Below are 25,386 nucleotides of genomic sequence, written 5' to 3' on the forward strand. Positions count from 1 at the left end.
CAAGAGATTTCAGATATTAGTGACTCACCAGTTCACATGATACTGCTGCTGGGGTTGCTCAGTAGATGGGATGGATCTTTGGTCTCACCTAGTCATAAGTTGCTGGTCATTCAACTACTTCTGACTGCATGATTTGCAATAGCTACTTTCTGGAGGTCTAACTTTTGTTTAGATTACTGGAGCACTCAATGTAAAAATATTGCTGATATTGAGAAGTTACATTATGTATTAAAGAGGGAAAGTTTCAGGTTTGATTGTATATGGGGATGTTTCAAACATTTTATGGTTTACACTGGCTTAGTGGAATAAGTCTTGGGGCACTTCCTGTGTTTTTAGTGCCCTCTTGATATTTGTAAGTGCTTTTACAAATAGTCAAGTTGTGTTTGTATGATAATGTCAGAGCATGAATTGTACCGATGATATTTGCACATGACTGTGTTATTTCTACTAAATTTTATAAAGAGATTTAAAAAACTGTACATACTTTACATAATAAACTCATTCTTTAAGCAGCTTATCAAACATGTAGTTCAAAACTAATGTCAACTTTCAAAAAAGCTCCCAAGGTAGGACACATAAAGCAATAGGCACTTTACATCATCGGTAGTGTATAACGGTGAGGGTCACTTAGCTTAAAGGCTTCTAGCTGACTCATGGACTTTCTTCTGCCACATTATAACAAAGCAAAATCAAATGAAGAAGTTTTCCTCTTGATAGGAGACAGTCCAAAGAGATGAAAAATTTGTCAGGGCAGCATCGAGGCAATAGCTTCATCAAAGAAAAGCAAACCAGTTCAGAGAAAAATAAAATCAAACTATGACAAAATCGAGATATGGTGGGTTGACAGAAAAGACAGAATAAGACAATTTGTCTTCAGATGCATTATAGGGAATCAGCACTAGAAAGACATGTCCAACAAAGAAGAACTAAGGGGAGTTGAAAAGCTGTTGCAATGCAGGAACTATCACACATGAACAAAGGCTTTTGCTTTTCTGGAAAGTTCTGGAAGATTCTGTTCATTTGGTACTGAGCACAGTCACACAATCCACTTATATGACTCAGTGAATCTGCTTGTCTGAAGAGAAAATCAACTATGTATGCATTGAATTAGTTAAACCTACTGAGTTAATAATTATTTTTGTTGGCTTCCAACAGTTACCAAGTCTGCTGCAACATGCTGTGTATGGAATGCAGAATTGAAGAATTAATATTTTATTTTCACAAGCAAACTTCATATTGCACTGTCACTAATAGTTTTAATGTGATACATAGGACAGTATTTTCCAATCCCAACCTGAAGGTACACCTAACTATACTGAATTTGCACAAAATATATTTGCACATATTGGAAATCCAATGAATGCAGATCTATCTCATGCATATTCATTGTGGCTATCCAGAAAGCCAAACTGGTTAGGTATGCCTCTAAGACTGGGTTGGAAAACACTAATCTATGGAATGCTGATACCAAAGAGTTATATACGGCCTTATCTAGATAAATAGGAGGTCACATTATTCAACTTTTGAAAAATAATATAATGTTTGAGCTTGGCTAGTAAAATATGATAGAAGGTCTATAGTTAACCACATGTCTGGGGAAGAAGCATACTTCTGAGCTAACTCTAATCCATTACAGACATGTTGAATCCGTCCTAGTTCTTAAGGGATTTGTAGTCCTGCATATTGTATTAAGAAAGTAGAATGTTGTTATAATTCTATCAGATGACAGCTGAAAAACCAAAGCTGGCTCAAAATGTTCCTAATGGATCTAGAGTGTGAGAAGAAGAATGAGTTGTGGGAAACTATAGAGGGAAACATCGATGGGTATATTATAAATTGACTGTCAAAACAGCTATGTATAAAAAAAATAAAACCAATACAAATACAACTAACTACGACACCTAACTAGTAAGAGGCATAAAGTGACTGCCAAAGTTGGTGGTGCAATCAAACCAAAACATACCCAGAATAGGGCAATTTATTTATTGGTGGTGCAACCAAACCAAAACATACCCAGAATAGGTCAATTTATTTATTTTGGGGGATTATCAAAGGGCCCTGAGGTCTTCCCCAAGCCCCAGGAACTGTTTCTGGGGGGAAGCCTTGGAGAAGCACTGGGAAAGCCCGAAGGAAGCCTTGGGTCAGATTCTGGGAATCCCTAAGGAAGCCTCTCGTTGGGTCAAGAGAAGCTTCAGGTAAGCCCCATGTTGGGCACCAGGGAGGTTAGTGATGCACAGAACACATCTTTTCTTAATTTTTGGTGGTTGTGCACTACTATGCACAATAGATGGTACACCCCTCAACTAGTAAATATTTTAACAGGAGAAATATCCACATTTCAAAGTACATAATTAAAACGTATACAACAGTATGAATATATGGCTACCAGGAACTACTCAGGTGTTATTTATTTATTTATATACCGGTTTTTATATACAGTCATTCAGGGTCACCATCACATTATAGTGGCAATAGGGGAATTTATTATTGGGCTTCTAATTCTGTTCAATCTTGTTTAGTTTTTCAGGTTTCTTGTGCCACTTGGTACTTAAGAGAGGTCACAGTCAGTACCAAAAGTCATGCAACTGTCTAGTGCACAGTACAAAAAGGGTTAGGCTAGTACAGTGCATTCTTTGTAATGAACAGATTGCCAGAAGTCTTGACTGCTGTTTGAACTCTTACTTGCTACAACTACTGTACTGCTATTTATCATTCCTATAGCTCTACTAGATACATGCACTGTACATACTGCAAGACACAGATTCTTCCTAATGGAGCTTAAAATTTAGTCAGGACACATAGGCAAGCAAGTAAGAAGTTTCAGGAAATGTATTATAGTAAACATAGTTAAAATTGGCAAGGCTGTGGTACATGAAAAATACAAGACCTTAAGACAACATAGGGAAGTACAATTAACTAACTAAAGAATTTAAGGATATCAGAACAGCTCTAACAATGAACAGATATAAGGGGAGACAGGACTGGCATGTGAAAGGCCTTGCTGAAATTCAAGTGCAGTATGTCTAGCGCTCTCCCTGAATCCAACTCTCTAGTTGTATGAGAAAAATAGTTGTAAACGTACAGAATCTGCAAACACAAGATCCATTCTTATCAATAACAAAATGCTGGTAATTTAGTGATGTGGTACTGCTGAATAGCAATATCTCAAGTGACACAAACAATGACAGAGAAAGCATTACTTCTCAGTTTATCAAAAACATAACTTGCATTTTACCTCTGAGTTTATCTTGAATCCCTAGGGGCCTAATGATGTAACAACATTAAAGGAAAATTCTTGTGCTTAAAAATCAAGGTAGCTTACTACATAGCAAACTAAATATAGCCCCACTGGCTGAACAATACATTTTTCAGCAGAGGTAAATCTTGTCAGATGAATCTGATAATTTCTTTGATTGAACGACTAGAAAGTTGGATTCAGGGAGAGCGCTAGACGTACTGCACTTGAATTTCAGCAAGGCCTTTCACATGGTTCCACATATCAGACTCTGATATGGATTCTAGAGTGACTGAATAGGTTAGAAACTAGCTGAGTGGGAGGCGACAAAGGGTAGTGGTAAATAGAGTTTATCTGAGGTTGTTACTAGTGGTGTGCCTAAGGGATTGGTCCTTGGACTGGTTCTTTTCAACAATTTTGTGAGCACCATAATGGAAGGGTTGTCTTGGAAAGGTTTTTCTTTTTGCCGATGATACCAAAATCTGTAACAGAGTGGACAGACAGGAGAGATCTAATGAAGCTCAAGGAATAGTCTTTGCTCTGGCAGCTAAGATTTTCTCAGGTCAATCCAGTAACGAGTGGTAGGGAGAGCTGCGTTAGTGCCCGGCGCACCCGCGGTTGCCGCACGCACAGTCCAGCTAACCTAACGCTCGATCCTGTATGTAAATAGCTTGCAAATACAAGCTGCGTCTAAGAAGCGTCCGTGAAGCGTTAGGCCCGTGCAACCCATTTTACTGTATAGAACACTATACAGCACCTATACAGTAACCTGGGTGCGTGGGCCTAACGCTTCACGGACACGCTGGTATCTGTCATTTCAAATGGCATTTCAAATGGCATTTGAAATGACAGGTACCAGGAAGTGGACAGTTCTCCTACGCTCACCTGCCCTGGCCGCGTCAATGGATGCTGGTCTCCGGGGCAGTCCCAGTCCTCTCCCCCCTCCTCCCGAAGCAACGAAAGCGGAAAAAATCTAAAAAGCGAAAAGCGAAAGAAAAAAAAAAAAGTAGCAACGAAGTGGACGGTCGGGCTTGCCAGTCCTCTCTCCCCTCCTCCCGAAGCAAGGCTGCTTTACTTTACTTTACTGGATTGACCTGACACGCTTTGAAGCTTTCCCGTATTTTTTCTTCCCCTCCCTCCACTTTCTTCCAGCACTTTGCCTGTTTTCTTTTGAGGGACTCTCGTTTTCACCACATCAATTCCCTGCTCCCCCCAGCAGCTAAGGCCTCCTCCCTCCTCACAGTCCCATGTGTAAAGCAACGACTAACTTTTTTTTTCGCAGCCGCTCGAGATTGCCCATAGCATCCATCTTCGCCTCCGGGAGGCAGGGGAGCCGCTGTCCGTCTTTGGAGGAGGGCTGCGAAAAAGTCAGTCGTTGCTTTACACTGCCAGTCCTCTCTCCCCTCCTCCCGAAGCAAGGCTGCTTTTCGCGCCTTGCTCCGGGAGGAGGGGAGAGAGGACTGGCAATCTCGAGTGGCTGCGAAAAAAAAAGTTAGTCGTTGCTTTACACATGGGACTGTGAGGAGGGAGGAGGCCTTAGCTGCTGGGGGGAGCAGGGAACTGATGTGGTGAAAACGAGAGTCCCCCAAAAGAAAACAGGCAAAGTGCTGGAAGAAAGTGGAGGGAGGGGAAGAAAAAATACGGGAAAGCTTCAAAGCATGTCAGGTCAATCCAGTAAAGTAAAGTAAAGCAGCCTTGCTTCGGGAGGAGGGGAGAGAGGACTGGCAAGCCCGACCGTCCACTTCGTTGCTACTTTTTTTTTTTTTCGCTTTTCACTTTTTAGATTTTTTCCGCTTTCATTGCTTTGGGAGGAGGGGGGAGAGGACTGGGGCTGCCCCGGAGACCAGCATCCATTGACCTGGCCAGGGCAGGTGAGCGGGGGCTGGGGGAAAGTTTGCCGCCTACCCTTACCCCTACCTCTAACGCAGGGGTAAGGGTAGGCGGTAAGTTAGCAGGTTAAATGCGCGGCAAAACGGCAGGGTAAAAAAGCGATAGTTGGGGCGCGCGTTACTGGATGGTAGGGAATAGCTAATTCCCGGGGATTTAAGGACGCGGTAAGAGTAGGTTAAAGGGGATTGTGAATTGCAGGAAGGGCTAACGCGACCGGAAAGTGAGTAGAAAGCGGGTTAGGAGCGGGGTAAACGCGGCCGCACTTTACTGGATTGACCTGAATGCTAGAAAATGCAGAGTAATACATTTAAGATGCAAAAACCCAAGGGAAAGGTACAGTATTGGAAGTGAAATTCTTCTTCTAAGTACAAAAGAATCTTAACAGAGATAAACACTGTGGATCCCTAAAAGGCTAGAGGATGGGAATAAATAAAAAACTAAATTGGCACGGAGCGATGCTTTCTATCCTTAGAGAAACATGGGGGTAACCTGAACGCAGCGGCAGTTACTACCTTGGGAAGCTTGCTGGGCAGACTAGATGGACCATTTTGGCCTTTTTCTGCCATCATTATTACTATGTTACTATGTTAAGGTGGGAGAGGAATGGTCAGCAGAAAAAGAGAGGTAATATTGCCTCTGTATAGGTCCCAGGTGAGGTCACTTGGAATATTGTGTACAGTTCTGGAGACCGCACCTTCAAAAGGATATAAACAGGATGGAGTCAGTCCAGAGGGTGGCTACTAAAATGGTTAGTTGTCTTCATTCTAAAGCATATGGGGATAAGCTTAAAGGTCTAAACATTTATTTTATTTTTATTTTACAGGTTCTTATATACTGCCCATATTGGGTTCCATACTGGATGATTTACAGTATCAAAATAAAAGCAAGCAATACACAAAAACAAGAACAGTTTAGCAACACAAGACAAGGCAATAAAATATAGCAACAGACAGCATGCAATGAGAAAAGCAGGAGGGTTGGCAAAACATACAAAACCAGCAGTATACCCTAGAGGAAAGACAAGATGGGAAGATATGATAGAGACATTCAAATACTGCAAAGGTTTCCATGCACAGGAGGTGAGCCTTCTTCAATGGAAAGGAGACTCTAGAACGAGGCATCATGAGATGAGGTTGATGGATGTGTAGAAGAGGTTGGTGGATGTGTAGAAGAGCCTCCTAGTAGAAGTGATGGAGCCAAAAACAGTATCTGAATTTAAGAAAGCATGGGATAAATAGAGGATCTCTAAGGAAGTGATAAGAATTATAATGCTAAATTAATTGGACGGGTGGGCAGACTGGATGGGCCATAGGGTCTTTTTCTGCTGTCATGTTTCTTAGAGATGTGATTCGATTGAACCTTTTGATTTGGCCTTCGTTATTGGCCCGCCGCAGGAAATTTCGTTTTCCCATGGTTCAGGCCAATTTTATTTCGGCTGCCCCCAAAACGAAGCACAAAATCCACCCCAACCCTTCAAATTGAATTACAACAGAGGGTAGTAAAAAAAAACAAAAAACCCCAAACCCATCCCAACCCTTCAAACTTAATTAATTGCAAGACCCCCCCACCCTCCAGACACCCCCAAAACTTGCTGAAATTCCCTGATGGTCCAGTAGGGATCCCAGGAGCGACCTCCAGCTCTCGGGCCATCGGCTGCCAGTAATCAAAATGGCACCGATGGCCCTTTGCCCTTACCATGTGACAGGGGCTATCGGTGTCATTGGCTGGCCTCTGTCACATGGTAGGAGCAATGGACGGCAGGCGCCATCTTAAAAAATGTTGCGAGGCATCCATTGCTCCTACCATGTGACAGGGGCCAACCAATGGCACCGATAGCCCCTGTCACATGGTAAGGGCAAAGGGCCATCGGCGCCATTTTGATTACTGGCAGCTGACAGCCCGAGAGGAGGAGATCGCTTCCGGGACCCCCACTGGACCACCAGGGAATTTTGGCAAGTTTTGGGGGGTTGCAATTAATTAAATTTGAAGGGTTGGGGTGGGTTTAGGGGTTTGTTTTTTTAATGTGCCCTTTCTCCCCCCCAAAAAACAATAAGAAAACCACCACATGAAATGTCGTGGGTTTTCTTATCGTTTTGTCGCCCCCCCCCCAAAACGCAACGAAATAGGAAATATCATCTCTATTCCCTATTTTGTCGCAAATGAATGCACATCCCTAATGTTTCTATGTTACTCTTTAACTTATTTTTTTGCATTCACAGTACTCTGTACCCTGTCAACATATGAGTAATAGCAAAACCAAAACACTGGATACCCCCTTCCCTCTAGCAGTTCATGTTATTACTGCTTTTCCCATGGCATCTCACAAGTCTTGGCTGGGCCAGAAACAAGGTTAAAGGGTTATTGTTTGGTATCTTTAGTGGCGATTATGAATAATGGGCAAAAGGAAAGAAAAAGGGAGGAAGGAAAGAGATGGGGGGGGGGGTGGGGACAGGAGATCAATGCAGTTTGAAACTGGTTTTATAGTAAAATGAAGGAGCAGGTCTTAGCTTATTTTTAGGCAATCTGTGATCCACTGCTATATCTCTGAACTAACCTCCTCTCTTACCTGTAATAAAAAAAGGCTGCAAGTTGTATTCACTGATGCTAAATAAACTGATTCATACAAGGAGGGGTGACACAGCTTTCTTGCACAACACTTTATTACCTATATGCCTTTTGAACTTCAGAATTATTATGGAATGTGGTAGATTGCAGTACATGTACTTCACGCATATCCAGCATAGCTCTCTGCTTCAATGGCAGGGGAGAAGAAAAACTGATACTTCACGCATATCCAGCATAGCGCTCTGCTTCAACGGCAGGAGAGAAGAAAAACTGATACTTCACGCATATCCAGCATAGCTCCCTGCTTCAACGGCAGGGGAGAAGAAAAACAACCAATAAGGGCTGTATAACATAGTCTGGGTAAAACAAATAAGCATGGGTGTAGCTTGCTTATTGCGGCGGTTACTACCCCTACTACCCCTAACTAATCAAGCTTGATATTTCACTTGGATGCAGCTCCATCACTGCTCTCTACATTAATGGTGGGGCTGGAAGGGAAATAGAACCAAGAGCTAAGAGAAACAGATAAGTATGAGAGAAAAAATGTGTGAAGCTTGCTGGGCAGACTGGATGGGCCGTTTGGTCTTCTTCTGCCGTCATTTCTATGTTTCTATGTTTCTATGTTTCTCCTCAAGGAGTGCCACAAGTAGTAAAACTGAATGCTATATAAAAAGTGACAAAAACAAAAATGCTAATTTATCCAAAATAATATGTCTCTGCATTGGGTTCATATACTTTATATGGCACACATTGTTCCAAAGGCTGGAAAGATGATCGTTTCATGAAGAGTTTTCTCATCCTTGACGTGCTAGCTTTACCCCTTATACAGTAAGGGGTAATAGCATGTCGAAAACGCGTGGCCAACCCCCCGAAACTAATACTACCTGCAACATGCAAATGCATGTTGATGGGCCTATTAGACATTCCCACGCAATACAGAAAGCAAAATGTGCAGCGAAGCCGCACATTTTAATTTCAAAAATTAACGCCTGCCCAAAGGCAGGTGCTATTTTCGGCCGGCACCAGGGAAGTGTACAGAAAAGCAGAAAAAACTGCTTTTCTGTACACCCTCTGACTTAATATCATAGCGATATTAAGTCGGAGGCCCCAAAAATAAAAATAATTTAAAATCTGCCTGGAGCCTGTGGGTCGGAAGACAGATGCTCAATTATGCCAGCGTCCGTTTTTCGAACTCGTGGATGTCAGCGGGCTCGAGAACCGACACCGGAAAAATTGGGCATCGGCTGTCAAACTCGCTGATAGCCGCCGCTTCTGGCCCTCATTTGAATATTTTTTTTACTAAATTGCGTGCCCAGAAGAGTGGCCTGTGTGCGTGTCGGGAGAGCGGGCGCTTGCCCGCTCGCCCGCTCTCCTTTCTGTATCGGCCTGACAGATTGTAAGCCCTCCGGGGATAGGGAAATACCTACAGTACCTGAATGTAATCCACTTTGAAGCGCTGAACAAAAGTGTGAAAAGTGGAATATATAAATAAATAAATAAATAGATAAACCACTAAGCATTCAAAAAGAGAGAAAGCCATTTTTTTTTTATCAATCCATCCAAAGGAAGAGACCTAAAAGGAAAAGGTAATAATAAAGCTTACTGGTGAAAGTGGGGTTGGGTAGGAGGGGATTGGCTAAAATCTTAAACAATTTCTTTTGCTCAGCATATACAGTATGAGGAAAATGTGGTGTGCCTAAGTCATGAGATAGAAGAATGATGATGAAAGGATCACAAACCCATTTACAGAGGAGGATGTACTTAAAGTACTTACACATAAGAATACAAGAACATAAGATATGCCATACTGGGTCAGACCAAGGGTCAATCAAACCCAGTATCCTGTCTCTAACAGTGGCCAATCCAGGCCATAGGAACCTGGCAAGTACCCAAACATTAGACAGATCACAAGCTACTATCGCTTTTTAATTACTGTCATAGCAGTTTATGGATTTTTCCTCCAGGAACTTATCCAAACCTTTTTGAAACCCAGTTACACTAACTGCTGAAAGCAGAAGAGAACATGGGACCCCCAAAATGCTGAAAGAGCTCAACCCACACAGTTCTGTTCAACTTATCTTTGTGGATGGGAAAAGGCCCACGGAACTAGAAAAGAGTGGATGTAGTCTTGCTACACAAGTGGGAACCAAGAACAGAGTCGGGCAGCTACAGACTTGTCAATTGTTATATATTGTTCTTGTTCTCTTGATATTTTTCCATACAAGATGTTTTCTTGTTATTGTTAAACCATAGAACCTAGTCTTTCAATGTGCTACCAGTTCCTAAGAGAGAAAATAATGGGAAATGTGTTCCTGCAGATAAAAAAAAAAGCATTAAAAGTAATTATAAGTTACAGGAAAGTAGTTTTCAGAATTTCACAAATAATAACTCAGAAATGAAATGCTTACTTGAACAAGGGTGGATATTATTCCTAGACCCATGGATATATATTTTTTTTTTTTTTACTTTAGAGGGTGCATAATGGATAGAGTTTTCACCAAGTTTCCAAAATTCTTTGCTTCACTGTACAATTTTGTGCTTTGTATATTATTTTCTTACAACACGGAGCTTATAAAAAAGTCTATTTTGATACCACTATATAATGTAAAAATAAGAAGCATAATTCTTATTGGAACTGCATTACACTGTAAACCGATGTGATATGCCAGATTCAACAGTGGTTTATAAAAACAAATAAATAAAAATAAAAAAATATATCATTACCTATATGGTTTTTAAATTTAGAAAACTTAAAGGATTCCTAATAAGAGAGTTATTCCATTTCAATTTGGGTAAATAGAAGTTGCAGAGTGTTGGATTTTTCTCCCCGTGTGGGGGACTGCAGAGGTGGAGCCCCCAGACTATAAAACCCAATGCTACCATTTCAAGGTGTGGATTTTGAGTTAGCCTTTTTAAGCAACAGGAGTGGAGGAGTAGAATAGTGGTTAGAGCAGTGGGCTATGAACCAGACGACCAAGGTTTGAGACCTGCTGTTGCTCCTTGGGCAAGTCATTTTACCCTCCATTGCCTCAGGTACAAACTTAGGGCCTTATTTTCCAAACCTATCGCACGCGGTAAGGGACGTTTCGCATGCGAAATGTCCCTTTTCGCGTGCGATACCAAAATGGGGGCGGAGTCGGCCCCGGAAGAGGAGGAGTCGGGGCGTCATCGGGGCCGACTCCGCGATGACAGCGCGCACAGCGAAAAGGTAAGTGCCTTTTCGCTGCCTATTTCGCTCCCAATAGCTACACCTCCTATGGTGGCACTATTGGGTGTGAAACCGGCAGCGATCCCTTAGACTGTAGGCCCTTAGACTGTAAGCCCTCTGGGGATAGGGAAATACCTACAGTACCTGAATGTAAACCACTTTGAAGCGCTGAAAAAGTGTGAAAAGCAGAATATATATATAAAAAAAATCTAAATCTGTGGCTGCTCCTGTTTGTGGTAGTTTTCTGGGGGAAAGGATTCTTGGGCTTCTAGGATTGAAGCCTGGGGATGCCTTTTTCCCTTTTTCAAGATTGTCATTGTTGCCCTTTTGAGTTTGGGTGAAGGAAGTTTTCCACCCTTCCCTCCTTCCCATTGGGTTTTCCTGTTTTCAAGACTTTTATTTTTGCTACCTACCTGAGTGCCCTAGATACCAGGGACTCAGGGTAGTAACATTCTGTGAAGTTAGGAGTCCCTCACAGCAAGATTTCCTATAGGGAAATGAATCTTCATTCCTGGGGGGAAAGGAGACATAAGGAGTGCAGAGAAGACAAGTGGTACTAATCTGCTGATTAGCCAAGAGCATATCATCAAGATATTGAAGAAAGGTGCATGGAGGTACCCTCCCATGTACCAACTGGGAAGTAAGGAGAAGGAATAAGAACGTTTAACAAACTAACCCTTTAATTGGAAAGGATCAGAAACTAAAGAAGAAAAGCTGTACATGGACTCTAAAGAGTAAGAACTTGTAACTGAACATTTTCATCAATTTTCCATCTTTAATCAGTACACTTTAAGTTGGAAACCATTGCTTTCAGTATGATTATTAGTGCTGGGCACACAAGAAACTTTAATATTGAATTAATTATGGAACAATGCTTAGGCCCAGGAAATAATATACCCCCAACCCCCAACAAGGAATCTTGCACTTTCAGAGACGCTTAACACCAGGAGAGGAAAGTTACACACTTAAGCCCATAATTTTTAATTGTGTAAAATAAATTTAAGGATGTATTGATTTATATTTTATTGTTTTAATTCTGTTTTGTAACATAAATTACTTTGAGAATTTTGTTGTAATCCACCTAGAATGCATTTTCATTATAGGCAGAATATAAATAGTTTTAATAAATAATAAAATAGATTTGAGGTGTAGTCTTTGGGGTCCTGTATGCTAGGTCAGGGGTTAGATAAATATAATATTGGCAAAGCATGAGATAAATCACATGCTTACAATATAAGGTGCATCTGTCCCCAGAAGTTTACAATTTAGGTTTCAACATCAGTGGTGAAGAAATAAACATGTGACCTGTTTGACAGCTCTGTGCCTACTCTAACGTGTTGTCTTATAATGCCAGAAATGAAAACACTTGTAGATTTTTCCAGAATGAAATGCAAACTTGCTAATCACTTGCTTATGGCAAGCCTAGTATAACCCACACCCAGATCCAAGTTGCTTGTGGAATTCTGCATCACCATACTACCCTACCTAGCTCATTAAAATAAAGGTTTCAAATTTCAGTACCTAATAGGGCAAAAATGAGGAGATGCCTTTGTCACAATGCCATAAACACACAGCTCCCACAGCACCACTCCCTGAAATAACATTTCCTGGGGCCGGATAGTGTCACGGAGGCTCCTCCCTTTGGCTTTCAGAGACTGAACTTCAACTTCAGCAGACGCTGGAGGGTGCGCCCCCTTGGTATGAGGGGCATCCCAGTCAGAAAAGGGGGGGGGGGGGGGAGGAAAGACACCTCCCTGCCATCCCGAAGGATGCCGCACTGCCCGATCCTCGCCTCCGGGTCTGAGCCAAAGGGGGGAAAGCGCGTCAGCGCACCCTTCCCCTCCGCGCCCCATCATTCTCGCTGTTGCAAGGGAAGCGTCCTGTCAGTCATGAAGGCGAAGGGCGAAACCACCCATGTTAAGGGCCCAGAAAGTACCCGGGAAACCCCTGGCGTCCCCTCCTTTTTTTTACCTTCACGAAATGGAAAGCCGGCCCGGGCTTGAAGGGCTCGCTCTCGTGCTGCTCCTGGTACTTCACGTACTCCTCCACACCCTTCTCCTCGTACAGCCGCCGCTCCTCCACCATGTTAAAGAGCGCACGCGAGGACACGGCGATGGTCACGGCGTTCTGCGGCTTGGGCTGCAAAACACAGACACGCACATGTACTCAGTGCTGTACGGCACCTCCGCGCTTTCCTCTGCGCTCTCGCTAGATTAAACACTCACGGGTCGGGGTCTGGTGGTGCAGCCCAGGCTGTCGTAGAGGGCTTTGGCTTCCTGCCAGGTGATCTCGGCCTCCTCGGCGTGTAGCTTGCTGGCGGAGCCCGGGCAGTGCAACGACTCCTGGCTGCTGTACATCGTGACGGCGCCGCCGGTGCCCTGGCAGAGAGAGGAGGCAGAGGGAGAGGGTGTCAGTGCCTGCCGCTGCGCGCACTCGCCTTGGGATGTGCTGCTCTGTCACCCTCTCGTTTACGGAAGCGGCAGGAGATCTGTACACACTACAGGGCGGTGCTGGGGCTGCACCCACAACGCTGCCAGGAGAAGCTCTTCTTGCTAACGCTTCCCTCACCCCCACGCCCAGGTACAGAAACCGAAAGGGACGCGCAGCAGAGACCCAAGTCTGGCCTGAGCGACCTGCTGTACCCACAGTGCCTGGCATTTCTTTGCTGGTCCCTCGGTTGTCTCCCTGTAACCGTGAACACCTATGCCTTGGCACATCCTCATTCCTCCATTGATTGCTTTCTAATGCACATGATCCATCAATCGATTTTTAGATATGAGTTTAAAATGTACTGGGAGGTTAGCGCACTGCAAGATCATTCTACTTTTGAAATCAGTTGGGGCAAAAGATGAACAGAGTGGTTTCTGTTTTGCAATTTTCGCAACAGCTTACAGCCCCGTTGTCTAATTGTACCTCCTAGATTAGGGAGATTTCCAAAGTTTGCTAGTTAATTTCCGGAGTGGAGGCCTGACCTCCCATGAGCCCAGAAGGCAAATTTGAAACTGTAAGATTTTCCTGCTCTTACTGTAGCTATAAATTAAAGGCTTTTACAATTTTCAAGTTCTTGCACATCGATGTTGAAAGACACCCAGTCAACACGTTATAAAATCAGGTTCTTCAAGGGTTGCCTATGTGAAGCAGAGTGATGAAAAGCTGATTTTAAACATCAATTTGCATGAACTTGTAAATAGTCTATAATATTTAAAGATGCATTTAATGGACTCACTGGGAACATTTGAAAACTTTGATAGATATTTTATGGAGGCATGCTACATAAATTATATGTAATAGAACTAACAATGAAGAAGTGAGCTACAGTGCATATATATATATATTTTTTTTTTTATTTGCAAACTTAACATGCATATAATATTTTAGGTGACCCTACTTATAGTTCTTAAGTCATGGGCACAAAGACTCCTATCATCCATGCACTTTTTATTATACAAAGAATGAAAAAAATGTAAGCAACTAAACAGTACATAAGAGCAGTTTCTGTGCAGAAATAAAGAAAGGATCAAATCCCAGAGCATTAATGGAGTAAACTGAATTACTGTACTCCAAGGACTCAAATGCAAAACTCAGCTTTCTGCAGCAGCCCTAGAAGAGATTCTGTAGTCAGGCTTCAGAATAATGTGCCAAAATTCTAAAGTCATGTGGCAGATCTGTGGTTTGTTTTTCTAATTAAATACTGAAAAAGGTATTATTGAAGTTTTTTGTTGATAATCTTATCACTGAGAGCTTGACTCATCCAAAATAAATATGGCTTTTGGAGGACAAATAAACAGACTATATTTTCTTGTGCAAAATTTCAATGGTTGTAAAACCAGATTTTCAGTTAACATTTGTGGGTTTAAAAAAATGCATCTGTGCATCAAGAAAAGAAATTCATCCCACTAATGCTCTCGCCTCCACCCATGGGCCTGTCTCCTAAGAGTGATTTATGGAGATATACACACCATTTATTTGCTTCTGGGCACCCTCAAACAGGTATAACTCCAGCTCAGACAGCTGCCACTCCCATACATTTCAATAAGCACTTTTTTAACATATTGAAAATGTTTTTTTTTGTTTTGTGAAAACAATATATTAAAACATGATGTGAAAAATCTATCGAAAAGTTAGAATTCTAAAAAAAAATGAATTCAGTTCTCTAATTTTAACAAGTTTTGAAAGCTTGGTATAGAAAGCTCACAGGGCCATTGCTGCTTTTCCATAGTTGGTTAATGGCATTCACCTTTTAGAAAGTGCTTGTACTCAATCCTAAAAGGGTTGTCCTCTATTTCTCTATTTACAATATCTTTCTCTGATATTTCTGTCTTGTCCTTTATACAAATCCCAGGCTCTGTGTAACAATGTATTATTTATACCACAATCACTGACTCAACATACTTTATAATTTGATACAATTGGATATTACTGCACTTACATCTGGCATACTTGATTGCAGTAGATATTGTCATGGAACTATGTAATTTTACTGCTGCTGTAATCTGCATTCTTGCTCTTATTTAGGATACTCAGACAAACTGTAACTATTTGGTTAATGCAACCTTACACACATCATATTATCCATAGATGTCATGACACATGATGCATCTGTTTAAGCTCTTATTCACACCACTCTCATGTATACTACTGCATACTTTCATTAAGCTGTACACACCTTTTTATAGGTTGGCCCCAAAGAAATGAAAACCATGCACATATATTACAAAATATTTATTTACAGTCAACTGACTTTTTAATTGCTACACTAAGGTACAAATCTGTGGAATGTTCAAACTATCTGTTTCATGCAGTCCCAGTTGTAGCAATTATGGGCATACCCTCTCTAGCACCCCATACTGTAATGGATGGGATGTTAAAAGGCCTTTCCTCCAGAGGAGCAATATACTGTGTGGCTGAAAAGAAAAAAATCATTATTACAACAATGTCCTTAAGCTGTACAATTTTGAGTATTCTTCTCACAGAGCAAAACTACCTGCAAGAATATGCAATAATTTATTTATTTATTTATTAACTTTTTATTTACCGACATTCGTGAAACACATCATGCCGGTTTACAAAGAACTCAGATGGGAAATACAATAAAACAATATAACATTAATAACAGAAACAAAACAAAATACAAAATGAACCAAAGGAGCAATAACAAAAGGGGGAGGGAGAGGTGGGGGAGGATAGGCAGGGGGGGCAGGGCATGGGGAGGGAGGGAGGGTAGGGGTAGGGGGTGTGTGGGAAAGGGGGGATGGGGAGCGGGAGGGGAAAAGGCATAGCTAGATGAAGTATAAAACAAAGATAAAATAGAATAGAGGGAGACTATGTACAGTTGAGGTATGTACAGGTACTATTAACTTAAGTAGTACTACGGAAGTGTTGGAAAACCGGCCGTATTAATTGGGCGACGGTATTCACTAGGATATAGTTTATTTAATGGGAAACTGGAGGTGTAAAGGGGAAAGAGGAGTACTAGGGGAGATGGTGGCGGCCGGGTGGCCCAGGGATCTAAGGATGGCTAATAATGACATGTGCATGCTCAATGTAGGATGTATGATTTTAAAAAGCACATCAACAGATAAACTTCATAAACAGAGGCCAGTCAACTATGCACAGACTGTAAAAAAAAAAAAAAAAAAATTACAAACAGTCCAATGCTTAAATCTAAACAAAATTCAAAATAGGGAGATCACTTCTAAAGAAAACACATAGATACCATAATCTGTAATTTGAAAAAAGTGCACTATATTGCACTTCAAAACACAGTTCAATACACACAATATGTTCTAACAAACATTAATCAAAACATGACTTAGACAACAAAATAAGAATTAGTCTAGGGAAAGGAATGAAATTGCTAATACAGTTTAGATAGCACAATCAAAGTACATACGGCAAAATTCTCCTGGTGTGGAGATAGCAACTATTCCAACACACAAGCACATGCAGAGAGATAGACAAACACACACACACACACAGAGTCATGCAAGCACTCTCCAGGAGCAAGGCTATGTAAAAAAAAAACAAGTTCTGACTGTGTATGTGGCTAACAAAAATGGAATCTGCTGCAAGGCTGCATGGGAGTTGGCATCTTTCTCTGCAATGTCTGCATAAGAAAAATGCTTTATACACAGAAGAACAATGAAGGCCTGTGTACCTGCAAAACCAGAACATGCTAGGCATCTATGTGATAGGTTTTTTGCCTAGCTCCCCAAACCTACCAATCAGTGTTTGTGAATTTATCAGACAGATGTTTGCTTCAAAAGTCTGGCCTAGCATAACACAGACCTGCTATTTTGGAGAAAAACAAACAAAATACTGGCAGTGTTGAACCAATCAGATTGTCTATCTGGAAATTAATTACTCTGCAGTAATGAATTAAGAAATGCAGATGAATCCCTATTTAAATAGGAAAGGTAAGACTAGTTTTGCTTTGGCCACATGTAACATCTTCAAGGACCCTCACATCTCCTCTGAATTCCTAGACTCTATTAGCGTGAAATGCTGCAGTTCTTTGAAGAGAGCTACAGTCAGTCCCCCTTAAGTGCTAGGCTGACATCGAATGCAGAGCTGGCTAATCCAGCTACCTTGACAGACATGACAGAGCACAGCAGACAAAACTTTCTCAGCAGCCTTATGAGCCAAACATAAGGTGGATATTTATGTTCCTGTAGGTTTAGTCAAAATAACATTGGTAACCTTTAAGTGCAAGCTACAGTTGATTTGAAATGAAAGTGCCTCACTGGTTTTATAACAAAATAGTTTCTATTTGTAATACTTTCCGAATCTGTGATCCTTGTAACATCTGATAAGTAATAAGTTTATAGCAGTGGCCCCTAGATTCATCAAAATGCTATATCAGAAATAGCACTCACAATAAAAAATGGTGTGGTTAGGTAAATAGCATACGCAGCATTGTGTCACTGCACACGGTGTTGCATCAATGTGTCATATGTTGTGTCACTGCATGGCACTTTGCATCAGCTGTGGCGCATCATTTTACATGGCTAGTGTAAATTAGTGCATGGTGCATTATTTTTTTCAGTTTATATATCCAAGCTTCCTGTAGCTGCTTCTTTGAAGGTGTGTCAGGAGTTTAGAGAGAGGAGGTAGGTAGGAGTTGGTGGCTAGTTGGAGGTTCTTTATAGTGATTACTGAGTGAATTGTCTTGCTTTCTGTTGCCATCTGTTTCTGTTTGCCTTGGCTTTTGTCTTTTTGTTGGAGTGAAAGTTTTTGTTTGTCCAATTTGTCTTTTGGTGTTGAGGAGTGGTGTTGGAGGAGTGAGGAAGAGTGGAGGAGGAGGGGAGGTATGGTGGAGGAGAGGTGGTGGATAAGTGTAGAGGAGTATGTGTGGAGGAGTGAGGAGGAGGGGATATGTGGTGTGGAAGAGTGTGGAGGAGTGTTGGATGAGTGCTATTTGTGGTGAACAGGAGTGAGGAGGATGGAGCGTGAGAGGTAGGAGAGAGGAGAGCAGAGGCAAGAGGAGGGGAGGAGGGAGGAGAGTAGGTGGGACGACAAGAGCAGGAGTGCTAGGAGAAGGAGGACTAGGAGTAGGGACAGGAGTAGACATAGGAAGGAGGGAAGGGACAGGAGGAGGCAGGAGGGGGAAGGGGCTAGGTAGGCAAGGATGGAAGGGGGAGGACGGCAGGCTGGCGATAGAGAGTGCAAAGAAGAAGGAAGTTGGCAGGGAAGGGACAGGAGGGGGAGGAAGGGAGTGGAGAGGGGAGGGGACTAAGAGTGAATAAAGGGAGGACACCTTTCTGGAAGGGGAATTGACACCCTCTTCTGGCAGCTGGGCAGCAAGATGTCCTCATCCCAGGGCTATCAAGTTCAGCATCCAGGATAATGACTTGGTCATTGCAGGGGTCCTGGAGCATTATGCCATGCTGTTTGGCAACTGGGCGGGCAAGACCTCAAAGGCAGCTGAGGGCCAGATCTGGTACAACATAGTCCAGGGAATCTCCAGGCACAGCGGAGTCCAATGAATGGGGAGCAGGTGGCCCAGAGGTACCAGGACATCAAGGCGCAGCTGAAAGACAAGGTGGCGACCAGAAATTATAAGGTGAACCAGAGGAGGAGCTCTTGTCCCATTATCCTGACCCCCATGGAGGAGCACCTCATGCAAAGGCTGGGACCAGATGTCTTCAAGGGCATGGCTGAACGGTTGGACACCATGTGAGCCAGAGCCGGTAAGTTCACCTCACCTGTAAATCAGCAGGCAGCAAAGGGTGAACACATTGTTCGGCATAAGATGCTCACACTGCTAAGAATTAAAGTGCACCTCTGATTCTAAATGAAAAAAGGATACTAGCTGCCATTGGTACTTATGTCTTATGTTTTGTTTCCACAGCTCTCACCCACAAAGCAGCCAATCCCAGCCAGCAAGCCCCAGGGACCAGCAGTGCAGCACCCCTTTTGCACAGGCCCTTCCTCATGGAAACTAGGGATGTGCATTTGTTTTGAACATATGCGCAATCCGCAACAGATACGTCCCTTTTTGTTGCATTTGTGGGTCCACAAAATGAATGGCGAACCCCTACGAATGCAACATATCATTACTGAATTTTTTGTGCATCTTAGGGACCGAATATAAAAAAAACTAACTAAAACCCTCACCCTCCTGACCCCCCAAGACTTGCCAAAAGTCCCTGGTGGTCCAGCGGGGGTCCGGGAGCGATCTCCTGCACTTGGGCCGTCGGCTGCCAGTATTCAAATGGCGCCGATAGACTTTGACCTTACTATGTCACAGGGGCTACCATGCCATTGGTCGGCCCCTGTCACATGGTAGGCACAATAGACTGCCCACGATGGCGCCTGCCAAACACTTAGCTAACTCCTATTTATATGGGCCTGTATGTAAGATGGACAGCTGCCCAACACAGTATATTGTGTATATGTAGAGCTTTGTGGTATTAAGGGGAAGTTAGAGTCATCATCACACAAGACTTGGTCCCTTCACTTGTATCATGACTCAAAAGCTATCTGTACCCAACCATTTGTACCTTTCACAGTAAATCAGATATGATGTCTACTTGCTGATAGTTGGAACAGAGTGTCAGCTGCTGTGTGACAACTAGGGAGGAGGAGTGAGGAATTAGTGTCTTATCGAGAATGTCCACAGGCAAAAAGCAGAGGGCCTAGAGGGCTGCAGCCAGGGCTGGTGGAAACACTAGGCAAACTAGGCCTGGGCCTAGGGCACTGACCATTAGGGGGCATGAACCATCTGGGTCCGTGAGCAACGGCGCCAAAGAGAAGTGGAGATTCGGCAATCTCCAATCCTCTTTGCCACTGCGGCACCCATACACCTGTCCCCACATGGCTCACTCCCCCTAATGGGGGTGGAGGTTTGACTGGGGGGGGGGGAGCCGTAACTGGGTGGGGGCAGCAAGATGAGGGATGGGGTGGGCACAAGGCAGAAGGTGTCTAGGGCGCCTAATCCCCTTGCACTGGGCTCTGGCTGCAGCTACCTGTTTGGGACCAGGCAGCATTCCACAGATTGGTTGGCACCCCTTTACTGGCATGGCTTAGGAATTTGAATAAATCATGTAAGGTAAGGATGACCTTACAGGTAGTATCCAGATCCCAAAGGCAGCTCACTACTGAGATGGCAGTCAGTCTGTGGAAGTCTGCCTGGTCCCAAACAGCAGCTGTAGCCTTCTGGATCCTCTGCTCGTCACGTGTGGACATTCTCAATAAGAAACTACTCCCTCAATCCTTCTCCCTAGTTGTCACACAGCAGCTAACACTCTGTTCCAACAGTCACCAAGTACACAGCAGTGTCAAAGGGAAAGGTTGGTTAGTGTATAAGTGAAGTGCCGAAAGTGCTAAGCAAAACCTGTCCCTAGGTTCTACAGCAGATATGGGCACACCACCTCTGTGTATGTACAGGAAAGCTATAGACCTACATATGGTAGAAAGAAGGAAGCCTTACCCTGCCAGCTTATACAGAGGACAGACTGAATGTCCAATGATGCAGCCTGGGGTGGCAGCTTCTATGTCTACTGTGTATGATATGATCAACAGAGAGGAACCTAAGAAGACCATATATTTATAAATGATCTGGAAAGAAATACGACGAGTGAGATAATCAAATTTGCAGATGACACAAAATTGTTCAGAGTAGTTAAATCACAAGCAGATTGTGATAAATTGCAGGAAGACCTTGTGAGACTGGAAAATTGGGCATCCAAATGGCAGATGAAATTTAATGTGGATAAGTGCAAGTTGATGCATATAGGGAAAAATAACCCATGCTATAACAATGTTGGGTTCCATATTAGGTGCTACAACCCAAGAAAGAGATCTAGGTGTCATAGTGGATAACACATTGAAATCATCGGTACAGTGTGCTGCGGCAGTCAAAAAAGCAAACAGAATGTTGGGAATTATTAGAAAGGGAATGGTGAATAAAACGGAAAATGTCATAATGCCTCTGTATCGCTCCATGGTGAGACCGCACCTTGAATACTGTGTACAATTCTGGTCGTCGCATTTCAAAAAAGATATAATTGCGATGGACAAGGTACAGAGAAGGGCTACCAAAATGATAAGGGGAATGGAACAGCTCCCCTATGAGGAAAGACTAAAGAGGTTAGGACTGTTCAGCTTGGAGAAGAGACGGCTGAGGGGGGGATATGATAGAGGTGTTTAAAATCATGAGAGGTCTAGAACGGGTAGATGTGAATCGGTTATTTACTCTTTCGGATAATAGAAAGACTAGGGGGCACTCCATGAAGTTAGCATGGGGCACATTTAAAACTAATCGGAGAAAGTTCTTTTTTACTCAACGCACAATTAAACTCTGGAATTTGTTGCCAGAGGATGTGGTTAGTGCAGTTAGTATAGCTGTGTTTAAAAAAGGATTGGATAAGTTCTTGAAGGAGAAGTCCATTACCTGCTATTAAGTTCACTTAGAGAATAGCCACTGCCATTAGCAATGGTAACATGGACTAGACTTAGTTTTTGGGTAATTGCCAGGTTCTTATGGCCTGGATTGGCCACTGTTGGAAACAGGATGCTGGGCTTGCTGGACCCTTGGTCTGACCCAGTATGGCATTTTCTTATGTTCTTATGTTCTTACCAGTGACTGGAAAAATAGATTCTCAATTAGGACTGCTGCCAGGACTTGGGCACCTGCTTACCAAACCAACCAACCCCCCCCCCCCCCCCCCACCACCACCACCACACACACACAGACACACACAGACACACACACTCACCCCCTACACCGGGCATCTCACTACATGCTGCCCCTAAATCCTCATCCAAACCATTCATCTGAATCAGTCCAACATTGATGCCATTAGGTGGTCCTTGCCACGCCACGTTCCTGCCTTCCCAGCATACCCACATTCAGTGGAGAGCTTCTTAACATCCACTTCTTCCCTCCCTAAAGTGGGGAGCCTCCGTGACAGCTTAAGCTCTGGGTAACCTGCTCACCCCCAAATAACTGGACTATTAGGCCCACTCCAAGTACTAGGTGGAGAAGCCTCCATGGCAGGGGTTGCATGGTGTGCCTTACAGGCAAATGTAAACTAATAGGCACACTTGTAAGACTACATATTTGATATGTTACACTGTCAAGTTTCACATCTCCACCCCCTTTCAATGCTAGATATAAACAGTGAGCAGACTAGGGGAAATTGTTTAGTACAAGGCCTGAGGCCATGCATACTTTAGCCCATACGGTGTGGAAGCACTCAATACCTGCTGCTCAAAAGCAGGGTGTACAAAATTAATGCACAAACACTGCCTGATCTGGGGTATGGATTACTGTGGTAAGGAAGGGACCTCCTAGTGCAATAGCACCCTCAGAGACATAGATTGACAGAGGGTAACACAGCAAATCACTTACCGAGTCGCACATTGACACACTTATCTTTTGAGTACGGACTACCTGCAACACTTTGTGCCCCTACACATGGGCAATGCAAATGTTCCAGGAATGCTGGTCATCAAACAACATTGATATGTGTGGCAGCTTGTCCATAACTGCTAATGAGGTATTGCTGGTCCTTCCTCAGCAATGATTATTTATACCTGGCCATATATAACACATCTGTCAGAGGCATATATGACACCTACTTTGTCTGAGATACTGACATGGGCCCCTAGGTGGCACTAAATGTGTGTTTGGCAAGAGCACAATACAGAAAGTCCATCAGTCATCATGCCAACCATGAGACCTCTGGGAGCAGTAGGCCTAAACATTCAGCACTGTGTACCGTGTACTATGGAGGCAGCTTCTGGGCTCATGAAGTCATCAGCTGACAACAGTTTCTCTAGCTTTAATGCTTTACACAGAGCAGATCATTGAGAGTGTAGGAGCACTCCTACCCTGCTCACCACTAACTGTAAAAGTAACTTACACTACATGAGGCACAACGTAAAGGACAGCAGCTCTTCCTTATTCCCCACATGTCATGACAGGCATGTGGATGATCAAGGGCCTGAAAACATTAAACCACGGAAACGTATGGAATGACGTTGCAAACTGAACTATATGCAAGCTGTCTGGCGCAGGAGTACTCATCCTATGTGCTTTAAGGGTGGTAACAGACTGCACCAGGACTGTAAGAGATACTAGCTATTGCTCAAAGCAAAATACTCTGCATATTTTCTGGGTACATACATATGTACATACAGCTGTACCACATGCCTATCAGTGAGCCATAACGGTCAAGGACCTTACAGCGCCCAGACATTTCGATATCTCTGTAAGGCTAGCTGTGATGGTTGCTTTGAAGGCAAGAGGTTCAAACACACCTAACTGGTAGCCTCTATGAGGTCAATCTTTGCTCAGGAGAGATGGGTATGCTCTTAGAGTCATTAGAAACTATATGGTGACGGTTACATCTCTGAGCTCATAGGAAAGTACAAGTGAAAGCAGGACACCATCTGATTTCCAATCCTGCTGTCACAGAACTGGATGTGCATTCTGGTGTAGGCTCATCGAAAAGCTAACCAAACCTACATGACAACACAATGGCCAAGGCCCTCACCTTCTTCACATTATGATTTACAAATTGCATAGGTAGGTGTAGTATGGTGCATGTGTGTCAGGGTGCATGCAACCACTAAGAGGTATGCTAATTTGGAAGGACCTGTGCACATTGTGAAAATAGCACCAGGTAGCACAGGCCCGTTACCCAAGGCTGTAAGAGAAGGCATGTTACTAGAGCACTCTGATGTCAGCAGTAGGTTTGCCAACTGGCTCCAATTTTAAGGACAGATAAATCCTGTCCTGGTTTGGAACACATTACATGCAGGGATTTCATCTGATTTCCCTATAGCTTTTCTGATCAAAACCAAGACTATCAATACCTGCATGCATGGGATTAAGACCAGGATTGGATCAACATATCTAGGAAATCTGGATCCAATTGGAAAACCAAGTCAGCAATGGCTCTGAACTGGTGACGCAGCTGTGTCTTGGCATGCATATCTGACAATAAGCCGATCCAGAACATGTGTATACATTCAAATAGGGATGTGAATCGGTGCTGGAATTGGTTCCGATTTCGGTTTCATGGACCATCGGGAAATTCTGTTTCCCCGCGTTCCGAATGTTTTTTTTTTTTTATCGGCTGCGCCCGAGGCGAAAAACAAAAAACCCACCCCGACCCTTTAAATCAAATTCTTTAGAATCCCCCACCCTCCTGACTCCCCCAAAACTTTTCTAAGGTACCTGGGGGTCCAGCGGGGGTCCCGGGAGTGATCTCCTGCTCTCGGGCCATCGGCTGCCACTAATCAAAATGGCACTGATGGCCCTTTGCCCTTACCACGTGACAGGGGCTATCGGAGCCATTGGCTGGCTGCTGTCACATGGTAGGAGCAATGGGCAGCCGGCGCCATCTTTAAAAATGGTGCGGGCCATCCATTGCTCCTACCATGTGACAGGGGCCAGCCAATGGCACCAATAGCCCCTGTCACGTGGTAAGGGCAAAGGGCCATCAGTGCCATTTTGTTTACTGGCAGCCGATGGCCCAAGAGCGGGAGATTGCTCCCGGGACCCCCGCTGGACCACCAGGTACTTTAGAAAAGGTTTTGGGGGATCAGAAGGGTGGGGGATTCTAAATAATGAGATTTACAGGGTCAGGGTGGGTTTGGAGGTTGTTTTTGTGTACCCTTTCTTCCCGCCCCCCCCCCCCCAAAACGATGAGAACCCCATGAAAATTTCGTGGGGTTTTCCTATCGCTTTTGGGGACCCCCCGATATTTTAAATCATCAGAAAAACTATTCACATCCCTACATTCAAATGCACATGTTTGTCAGCTACGGAATGAGGCAGTAAAATTGGAACTTTGTCACTGAATCCTTTAACTGTCTACCTGTGCCTTTAGGATGCACCTTTAAGCTTCAGAGATTTTTGATATTTACAGCATTTCTAGAGCTGTAGCTCCCCATGCTCGAGGATCAGCTGGGGTGGCATCATATTTGTGGCACTATCTCATCCACATGTGAGTGCTAGGATGGGGTCTGGCAAGCC

The 25,386-nt window shown here is 43.5% G+C and overlaps 1 protein-coding gene across 1 annotated transcript in view; it reads right to left on the bottom strand.

Annotated features, from left to right (window-relative positions):
• Positions 1-13,410, bottom strand: part of LOC115088060 (cytosolic 5'-nucleotidase 1A-like) — an 84,446-nt gene extending 71,036 nt beyond the window's left edge. The window contains exons 1-2 of the mRNA XM_029595959.1: positions 13,124-13,410; positions 12,870-13,037 (exon numbers count right to left, since the gene is read on the bottom strand). Coding sequence (XP_029451819.1) covers positions 12,870-13,037; positions 13,124-13,255 — 300 coding nt within the window. The 5' untranslated portion in view covers positions 13,256-13,410. The remainder of the gene's footprint in view (positions 1-12,869; positions 13,038-13,123) is intronic.
• Between the last annotated feature and the right edge of the window lie 11,976 nt (positions 13,411-25,386).

This window comes from Rhinatrema bivittatum, chromosome 3, assembly GCF_901001135.1.
Source record: "Rhinatrema bivittatum chromosome 3, aRhiBiv1.1, whole genome shotgun sequence".
In the NCBI taxonomy this organism is placed as follows: domain Eukaryota; kingdom Metazoa; phylum Chordata; class Amphibia; order Gymnophiona; family Rhinatrematidae; genus Rhinatrema; species Rhinatrema bivittatum.